The sequence below is a fragment of the Austrofundulus limnaeus genome, unplaced genomic scaffold (genome assembly GCF_001266775.1).
Source record: "Austrofundulus limnaeus strain Quisiro unplaced genomic scaffold, Austrofundulus_limnaeus-1.0 Scaffold36, whole genome shotgun sequence".
NCBI lineage: Eukaryota > Metazoa > Chordata > Actinopteri > Cyprinodontiformes > Rivulidae > Austrofundulus > Austrofundulus limnaeus.
The window spans coordinates 882693-893064 of NW_013952438.1; the positions used below are offsets into that span (position 1 = coordinate 882693).

Below are 10372 nucleotides of genomic sequence, written 5' to 3' on the forward strand. Positions count from 1 at the left end.
GGACATGCATGGTCTCTTTGCTGTAAACGGATCAGAACAGTTCTTCATACGTTTTGGGTATGTTGTTCGTCTAAATTGAACAAAAATGTACTCAAACAATAGGTGACGTCACATTATCCAAAGATTAGACCAAAGCAGAAATCCACTCAGAACTTTATTGTGAAAATGGAGTTAACCTGACCAGCATGAAATCATGTTTTTGAGTTAGTCTTTGTCCCACCTGACTGTTTTCACCATTTGGACCCAAGTAACACTCTTATTGTACACACAACAACACAACGGCTTCTGCATTTTTTTTTAACCCTTTGGACAAAATTAATCATGATTTATGACATGATATAGTTAAAAAAAGCATCAATTGCCAAATAGAAACTTAAAGGGTCAGCTTATCCAATTTACACGTTTCCGCACGTCAGGTGGAAATTCCACAGACATGCAGGGTTTTCGTGGACATGATTTCCTCTGTAAATGGGAAACAGTGAACAGTCAAGCTAGGATGAATCACGTTGGAAACTCATGCATGAAATACGGCTTCAGGTTTCTCTAAAGATCCGTAACAATAAGATTTTGCATTGCTAGAAACCCTTCTAATAACAGTGAGAAATTCTGATTCTTTTTAAATTTATAAACCAAAAACAGAAACGAACAAAGAACATTTAACAAACTGAAACTAAACTTTCTGGTTTAACGTTCCCAGTCCATTTGTGCAAGTAACCCCTAATTACCAAAGTAAATCTCTCAGGATGGATGTTCAGCGATTCAGGACAGAGATGAGTTTCGCCTGCATCTGTTTTCATTTGAGTTCACATAGAAATGTAAGCAGAAGCCTTTTTAACTTGCCCAAAGGAATGATTTTAAAGTGTTCACAGAGCTCTGTAGCTGTAGACAAAATTAAAGGAAATTTGCCATCGCTTATCAGGTTGTAGGTTCCATCATTTTCAAACATGAGCAAATTACATTGCCCAATAAACACTAAATGTTACTCAAACCACAAGGGGAATGACTGGGCAAGATTGTGAGAAATGGAAAGCTACTCCAAGTCATCAACTAGCAACATAAATAGCAATGGAAGACTAGCCACATTATATAAAACACAGAACAGGCCCTCGGCAAAAGCAGCAAACTAATTTTCTTTCTTCAAAATGTAATTCTGCATTTGTGTCTCTAAGGGTCAAATTATCCACCTCGCTTTTTTTTAAACTGGTACAGGAACCGAACTCGGGGCGTTTATCCTCTCTTACTTCCTCAAAAAAAAAAAAAAAAAAAAAATACAAATGTGATGAGGAAGGAGGGAGGACAGACCATTTGAAAGAGATGACAGAGAGAATGGGTCAAACATTCAGGTAGTCTGTCTTAACAGTAACCATTGAGCAGGCATTCCCAACAATGGGAATGAGCTGGTGGAGGCAGGAGATCTCTGAGTGCAAAGAGCATCGATAGCTATGTAGGTCATCATTTATCGTTGAATTAGAATGTGAGAAAAAAGGAAACAGATTTCAGAACGGGGCCTAATTGTAAAAATAAAGCAGAGGTGATATATATATTTATATACTGTATGCATGTATTTATGTATATTTTTTTCAGTCGAAGTGAAACTTGGCTCCAGTCGATATCTTCATATTCACTAATCGCCACCATATCCACTCTTTGATGTGATCCTACATTGACAGAAAGCCGTCCGCTTGTAGTGTTGATGTTTTTAAATGTTTCCAGCCTTGCAGTGGCAGATACCTTACCTCTCTCAAGTCATCACAGCCTGTCGTCATTCATTCCATCCCATCCAATCAAATGTTACTTGGTGAAGCCCACCACCAACCAGACTGTACTGTTAATATGGACTACCACCACAAATGCCATCCAGAATAGATGTATAAACAGGCTCCTCAACCCAAAATAGATTGTCTCATTAAAGTGAAGTCTGTCTCATTAAGTCCTTCAACCAATTAAATAACACAGACCATAGCCAGATCTTTCAGTCCAACCAACCAGGTGTTTTTTTGGGGGTATTTTCCTTCTCATTTTGTAAATGCAGCCACCACAGCCCACATCAGTTCGTTGGCGTTGGGCTTTGTACTCTCCTTCTCAGGCTCCAGCTCAATCAGAGTGTGGACTCTCTTCATGGCCACGTCGTACTGGTCGTCTTGCAGCGGGGCGAAGGCGTTCTCGAGAACGTCTGACGAGTGAGCCAGGAGGATGAGGGCCAGGACCCGCTTGTCCATGCGATGGGGATCGTTGACCCACTTCTCCAAAACGGAGTCCTGGACCTTCTTGACAAGGCGCTGTCGAGGATAAAATGAAGATGTGTTACACCTCGCTTCACAATGACAGGTCACACACAGTCAGGCTGGCTGGAGGGTCTAATTAGTAACTAAACGTCTGTTCACAAGGCTCTCACGGCCATGAGCCTGGCAAATACGTGATACAAGAGGGAGACAAAGGGAGACACAAACTAACAAGTAAGCAAACGAAATGACCAACATCATTTTAATTTATCGTGCGATTAATTGATTGCTCATCGCGACAGGCCCATTTGTAAAAAAATATTCATGGATCTAGTCATTTTATTCTTATTTCTGTTCATCCAAAGCTGAGCAACTATTCATGAGTCTGATAAACATAACATACCGAGAAGTAAATGAAAGTTACTTTAAACTCTAAAATATTATAAGCTTGGTATGCAGCATTATTAGGCTTTTTTTAAGGGCTTGATTTAGAGCAAGGCCACATTTGAACTGAGACAAAATCAAAAGCAAGTCATTTCTCTTTGTCCTCATTGCTTTGATAAAGTATCACATAGCCAAAACAAAACCTGCTTTAATCATCTCAGGAAAAATCAGTGCCCCTTTGGCATGCATCTGAAATTATTTTATTCCCCCCCTCCCCAGACAGAAATAACATTAATGCATTTTTAAAATAAAACAGAAATCAAAATTAGGAATAATCTGTTTGATCTATTGTTTCCTTTAAAAACACACCCGCAGTTGATACACTAATTAAACTTTACAATGATCTTATGACTCTTGAACTATGCAGGAAGAAGCCGAGGTATGACTGATGCTCATGTAAAAGACTATTATCAGAGTATAGACGGTTATTTTTAGAAAAATAACAGAACATTGCCATCATACCTGCTTAATTGTACTGTTGGTGAGTGGATGTGTAGTCATGTCAAACAGCAAGAAGTTCTGCTTCTCTGTGGTGAGGACGCCTTTCTCCACAAGGTTTTTTGCCAGACGCTCCCTGACATTTCTCAGCTGGTAGTGCAGCTTTAAGGGATTCCAGGTCTCTCCTAAAAGTCAAAGCCAGATCCACGTTTACAACTGCTTCACTGCCTAATTTATAATTGTATTAGACGTTGTTAATACAGACCGGGCAATTGGGGCTGCAACTAACAATTATTTTAATAATCGATTAATCCGTCGATTGTTTCGATTAATCGGCCAAATCATTAAAACGCTTAATTAAATGAATATGAGTAGATATAAATTAATTTAATTCCTGTATTATACAAGTTATTGATTTATTAACTTATGTGAAGTTGATTTATCTTATAGATTGACTAACAATTAAGTAATAAGCAGCCATTTTCTTAAAAAACAGTTTTCTCTTGGATCAAGAGGGTCTTTTCATAACATGAAGGATTTGTTTTATAATCTCCTGAATTAAAAACCAGAAGCACATCATACATATTTTAACATTTTGCCAGTTGTATTAATACTGACTGAAAAAAAAGTGTATTTCTCATACAAGGAACATAAAAATTTAATAGGTTGCTGAATGAGGAAAATAAATTAAAAGAAAATGTGATTTTTAGATGTAAAACCATTATTAATTTATTATAATTATAATTTATTTATATTTAACATTTATATTTTTTCTCAAATTTTTTTTTTACTTTTTGCTTCCTTGTTGTTGGTTTTGTCTGACTAAAACATTGTTCGACCCAGTAAACGGTTCTAAAGCAACAGCTGCTCACATAAAATGAGACCGTTATTTAAAAAAATTAAATGTAGCACATACTTTCTATCATAACTTCGGATCTACTTGGCCTAACAACACAATTTAAAAACTGATTTAAAGTTCAAAGTCTCTACTTTTCACTTTAGGGTCTCACAGAGGGCGGATCTTTACAGGTAGAGGGTTTTTTCTTCCCAAACTTTATTTAGGTCAGCCAGCATTGACAACGCTCTGCGGGTGACATAAACGGCTCCGCGACATGGCGAGGGATGCATAAATCATACGACACAACAAATCGATAATGAAATTCGTTGCCAACGCTTTTAATAATCGATTTTTATCATTTTGTTGTTGCAGCCCTAATTGTGATACTATAAAAATACAAATCAGCTCAAAATATTTGAATGAAAACACATTATTTGTTTGCTCAAGTGAGTGTAACGATAAGCATATTACTGTTGAGTTTGGTTAGCAAAGTCAGTACTGCTTATCTCACCACTCAGCAGCTCTATCCAGCTCTGGACAGTCTCTGGAGGTTGAGTTTCCTTAATATGCTTCAAGGCCTCATCCAGCAGCACATCCCCTGTTGGAGCATCAGACTTGCAGATAACCTTGCAAAACAAAAGATAATTGTTAGTTGCTGTATTATTTTCTCTAAGCTGGACTCGTATTCTTAGCAAACAGGAATTTCAAGTAGATGAAGTGGAGCATTACTTGGCATGAAAACAAACCAGTTCCTGGTGTTAAATTACGACACACAAACATTTTAGACCTCACGACACGTCTTATGATTACCAAGTTAAACATTCTCATCCATCTGTAGGTGGTTGTGGAATTTTCAGAGATGAAACTCAGATTGTAAAAGTTGTGAATAGATTGTCCCTGATGGCGAATGCTGGGGTTCCACAAGGCTGCTGTCTAAGCCCCATACTAAAGACTGTGTGGTGAATGTGTGGTCAATCACTCTTCAAACTACATTTTTCAGCCTCCCTCTAGAGAAGCACTAAGAATATACACTGCTCAAAAAATAAAGGGAACACTTAAACAACGCACGCTAAGTCCAAGTAAATCAAACTTTTGTGAAGCACATTCAACTCTGTACAGAACAAAGTACTCAATGCGAATATTTCATTGATTAAGATTGGGAGTTAGCGTGTGTTGTTTTTATTTTTTGAGCAGTGTATTAGTGACCTCACAGCTCAGAGACAGTATTTATCCACAAGCAGTCAGATTTTAGCTCCTAAATTAATGTTGTGGATGATTTAAATTGAGATTTTGTGCCTATGTATTTACACATTTTCTGATTATATTACAAATAACTGTTATTAGCATGCCCATAGGTGTCATATTCTTAATTTTACATTTGTTTGACTTTATTAAAAAACAGTTTTATACACCATATTGTGTATAATTAGAAGTCAAATGACTAGGGTTTTTTAATGCCCAGTGTCAATATTTCTAAAGCATTGCCATGTTTAATTTGTTTCTTTTAACCTATAAATAAAACACATTACAATTTATTAGAATTTGAAAAACTCTTATTACTTGTGATTAAGCTTGGAGGTCTAATGTAGATCAGTATTCAAAGTTAAGGTTGGAGTGCCAAGAATAAAGTTAAGGACTTTATCTGAAAAAGACACATTTCCTATCTCGCCAGTTAAAACCATGATTCTCTAAAACACGTCAAACTCAAGGCCAGTGGACCAAATTTGGCCCTCATTAACATTTCACCTGGCCCCAAAGGTAATACTTTAAATGTGAAAGTATTTCTGTTTTTGTTACTGTATTTAGTTCATTCTTGTCATGACAGCTGGCTAACTTTAAAGCCAAGAAAATTAAGTTTGAAATTTTCAATCGTTAATTTTGATGTGGAAAGATCAATTACATTTTGTTGCAAATTTTGTCTCTTCTTATTTTAAAGTCAAATAATTGGATTCTTAGTGTTTTTTAACTGGTTTGATGGATTGTGATAAAAATGTATCTCTGAGATAAAAAAGGGATAAGAAGTAAATGTTAATGAAAAGTCTTTCTAAATTTAATTCATTTTCTTTGTAAAAAATGTAACAAAACATAATAAGGAAAAGGTAATTTGTATTTCTATAAAAATAATTTGTTATAAAACATTTCTTCCATAAGTATTGATAGATTAGCCTTTGGTTTGGACCAGGTTTTGAATTTTGGACCCTTGTGTAAATGACCTGATGCATCTCAGTAATCCAGGTAAAAAAATCAAAAAGGAAAAAAAATTGTATAGGTCTTCTGGACGGGTTCTTCTCTAATGAAACATTTCGTCTCTCCTCCAAGAGACTTCTTCAGTCTGAGTTTCAGGCAAAATTCAGGCTTTTCTAAACATGATGTCCCAGTGGCTTTCAAACCCCAAAACACATTACGGCAAAGGCTGGTTCACCCCAAAGATCCGGTGCCCCGGCACAAACAGAGCAATGTTGTATATGGTGTGAAGTGCCAGGAGGACTGCGACCAGTTATACATCGGGGAAACAAAGCAGCCACTGTTCAAAAGAATGTCCCAACACAGACGAGCTACATCTAATGGCCAGAACTCTGCAGTTTTCAATCATTTACAGGCCAGCGGTCACTCTTTCAGAGATGAGGATGTTCTCATTCTTGATAGAGAGGAACGTTGGTTTGAGAGAGGAGTAAAAGAAGCCATTTTTGTGAAGAAAGACCGTCCATCATTAAACAGAGGTGGAGGCCTCCGTTTTCAGTTGTCCCCCTCCTACAGCGCGGCCACTGCCAGTGTCACTCCACCCCCTGGTAACAATAAGTGTTAATTAGGTGTCAACGATAGCCATGTGATGTGAGTATCAGTCACATGGAGGCAGKGCTTAAAAGCCTGAATTTTGCCTGAAACTCTCAGACTGAAGAAGTCTCTTGGCGGAGAGATGAAACGTTTCATTAGAGAAGAACCCGACCAGAAGACCTATATAATTTTTATTCTTCTTGTGTAAATGAGTTTGACACAACGGCTCTAAAATATAAGAATTTAGGTTTTACCGTCTTCTTCATTAAGTGTGACTATTAAGTTTGTGGCATACTTTATTCAATTAATTTTCTTTGGGGTTTGCTGGTGTTGAACAGAAAAAATGTACCCCTGCTGTGACAGGAATGGTGTCAAGTGTAACAACAATGTGCTGCCCACAGATGAGCCTGTATTCATATTTATGAGGCCAGTGATGCTGGTGATTGTAGCCCAAATAATTTTTTTTACTTCCTAACATCTCACCTTCCTTCCAAGCAGGCTTTTCCTTCTCACACCGCAGGCCTCCAGCTGTATCCTTCCTTTGAGGGCCAGCTCTACCAGCATACAGCCGCGAAGACCGGAAGAAATACAGTCATTCCAGAAAGACGTGTAGCCCTTGAGAAAAAAAAAACACACACACACTTGCTTACTTTAGCTGACGTGTAGAGCCAGTCACAGTCCAGCACTTTCAGGTTACTTCCTGGCAAGCTGTCAAGACTTCCCAGGTAACGCAAACAAAAGAAGCCGTGCTAAGGACGTCAGTGTTTAATTACTGCTTTCATCCGGGAATTTAACAGACGACTGAAAAGCAACACCAAATGTCGCCACATTACGGTTATTAAGCAGAGTAATGACACGTTGCACTTTCGCATAAATAGAAAGTATTTGACACCGATTAGCTAACATGCTAAAGGTGTTTCAAGCTGTAGGCACAAATGCAGAAAACCGGTTGAATAAAAGTTTCTGCGTGTTGACATTTTGGTTCGTGACGCAACGTAAACACTATGTTGGAAAAAACAAATGTTGGGTTCCACCGACAACAAGTTTTTTTTTACTCGACAAGCTTGACACAAACAGCCACACACCTCTCGATCCTTGAGGCCCAGAAGCAACACCTCTTCCATGAGCGTGAGCCGGGTCTCCTTCGAGTCCCCCTTGTCGTCTTCCTCCTCCTCTTCCCCGCGGCGCGCCTCGTCTTCCTCGCCGCCGGAGTCCTTGTCTTTCTCGGCGGCGGCGCTGCGAATGGCCTCGGTCCTCCGCTGGACAAGGCCCGAGGTTCTCTGCGTGAGAGAAGTCATAGCTGGAGTTGCGGGACGACGGAATCCGGAGACAAGCGCCTACTTCGATCAACGAGAGAAGCGCGCCGCATGTAACGAAAATATTAAAGATGAAAACTGGGGAAGAAAAGGCCGACTGCGAGGAAGCGGCCGCTAACGTTGAGCTCGGCTCGGTATTTCTGCAACGACTCTGCCTACTTCCTGATCCAACATGGTGGCGATGACGTGACGTAGCGTGTCTTGTTTGCTGCGTTAATTGTATGGCAAGCCATTTTCGCATAAAATCGGTTTCGTCGGACTATCTGTAATTACGTTCTAGATCAGGGGTCTGCAACCTTTATGATCAAAGGAGCAATTTCTGCTCCTTGTCTCACTAATAAAATGTGTTCAGAGCCGCAAAACAAGCTACAACTGTGATTATCAATGGGTGGTCCGTGGGCCTATTCAAGGTCTTTTCGGGAACCTTTACGGTCAGTGGAGGTGACACTACAAGACAAAAAAAATATTGTTATTATTAAATTATTTAATATTATACACATAAGGACAAATAAAAAGACCATATTCATGTAAACAAGAAAATACTGTTTGGTTTATACCAAATTTAATAAAAAGTAGTACAATTGAATTATTCAGGGATTTTTTTTCTAATTCTTATTATGTTGTCTTCAAATGATTTTAAGATAACTGATGGATTTGAGAAAAAGAAGTTGTCTTATAAACAACAGTAAACAGCAGACTAACACGTTTTACTTTTTTATTAGTCGTTTTGATCACATATTTGCATACAAATTGATGTCAGTTGTGGGTATAAAAACCCAAAAAACTTTATTCTGTTATGTTTGGTCACATTTTCAAAGAGCTACTGCAGAGGAACCAGAGAGCCACATGTGGCCCCAGAGTCGCAGGTTGCAGACCCCTGTTCTATATCTAAAAATGAGTTTTGACTAGGAATAACTACATTTTGACTGTCCGAAACGTTAATTTAAGATATCTGTATTAACATTCTGACTAGTCATAATTCCAATTCAAGATATCTTAAAAGGAATGTTGACTAGTCAAAATGTAATTTAAGATATCTAAAATGACAACACTGGATTCATCATTTGAAGGGTCAAACATCTGTAAATGCAATTCAAGAAATCTCAAACGTAATTATGACTAGTCAAAATGATGTTTTTAGATATCTGAAATAAAAAATTGCTCGCAAGCCCCCATGCTGCCACTAAGCTGTCCAAACAGTTGCCTGCAGTTTTGTGAAGCTGCAAGGAATAACAATAAACTATCTGTTTTTTAATTCATGTTGAGCACGAGCTACAGAGATATAAATTGTGTTAAAAACAGAATTTGAGCTGGACTGACTTCTGACACTGCAGACCACTTAATAGCACATGATTAAAGAAAGGCTATAGTGACTTAATACAACTATTTGTAAATCATAGCTATATGCAGACTAGAGAGCTCATGGTGTGCACATATTACTCATATTTCCTATTCATATTTTATAAAATAAGACTGTGTTGCTGGCTTATTGGATGATTCTCTCTAGGAGCACCAGAGAAAGTAACTATGTCCATATTTCATGCATTAACTAGTGCAGCTTGAAAACAGATCACGATTATCATTTTCTACATAATATTGAGCAATAGTTTTGGTTATTTGTCCATTTACAATATTTTGTCATTGTAGCTATTTGGCAATCAACAAAATAAAAACAGCTGGAACTGGTTCTCTTGCATTATCATTTGATGTTTGTTATTTATTTTTATTTATTTATTTATTACATTTTTTATATTTTTTTTGACATTTTGAAGGTTTCCCAGTGACATAGACATATAGGCCTATACATAATGTTTAATTGCTGTGTACAGAAGGGTCAAAACAAAATGGCTTGCCATATAAAGCCACTAGTCAAGACTAACTTAGAGATATCTCGAATTGTATTTTTGACTAGTCCAAATTCTTTGTGGCAAGCCATTTTAGCATAAAATCGGATTCACGACACTTTCATTCCAGATATCTGAAATTGAATTAAGACTAGTCATATTTGTTATTTAAGAATCTCAAATTACATTTTGATTAGTATATTATATATTACTGCTCGGCCTGAAACATGAGAAACTCTCCGGTCCAGTTAACCGGAGAGTCTCCAGATCTTTTCACACAAATAAAACCAGATTAATGCCTATTCCATACATGATTCTAGATGTTTTTTCAAAGCGATATCTGTCTAACGCTCATGTTACATTAAACATAACATGTACAATAAATAAGTAAATAAATAAGTAAATAAATAAATAAATAAGAAGAAAGAAAGAAAGAAAGAAAGAAAGAAAGAAAGAAAGAAAGAAAGAAAGAAAGAAAGAAAGAAAGAAAGAAAG

The 10372-nt window shown here is 37.4% G+C and overlaps 1 protein-coding gene across 1 annotated transcript; it reads right to left on the reverse strand.

Moving 5' to 3' along the window:
- Window positions 1–136: 136 nt before the first annotated feature.
- On the reverse strand, window positions 137–8207 carry LOC106516244 (Golgi phosphoprotein 3). The gene is made up of 5 exons (XM_014006503.1): window positions 7803–8207; window positions 7201–7332; window positions 4454–4568; window positions 3129–3289; window positions 137–2279 (listed from the first exon to the last, which is right to left on the reverse strand). The coding sequence occupies exons 1-5, from the start codon at window positions 8013–8015 to the stop codon at window positions 2016–2018; spliced, it is 885 nt and encodes a 294-aa protein (XP_013861957.1). The 5' UTR covers window positions 8016–8207; the 3' UTR covers window positions 137–2015.
- Between the last annotated feature and the right edge of the window lie 2165 nt (window positions 8208–10372).

Excerpts from the sequence above, each read along its gene's own strand:
- LOC106516244 (XM_014006503.1), bottom strand. The coding sequence starts at position 8,015 with ATGACTTCTCTCACGCAGAGAACCTCGGGCCTTGTCCAGCGGAGGACC. Across the intron at positions 7,333-7,802 it reads TGGGCCTCAAGGATCGAGAG|GGCTACACGTCTTTCTGGAA; the intron begins GTGTGTGGCTGT and ends TTTTTTCTCAAG. Across the intron at positions 4,569-7,200 it reads AAAGCCTGCTTGGAAGGAAG|GTTATCTGCAAGTCTGATGC; the intron begins GTGAGATGTTAG and ends TTGTTTTGCAAG.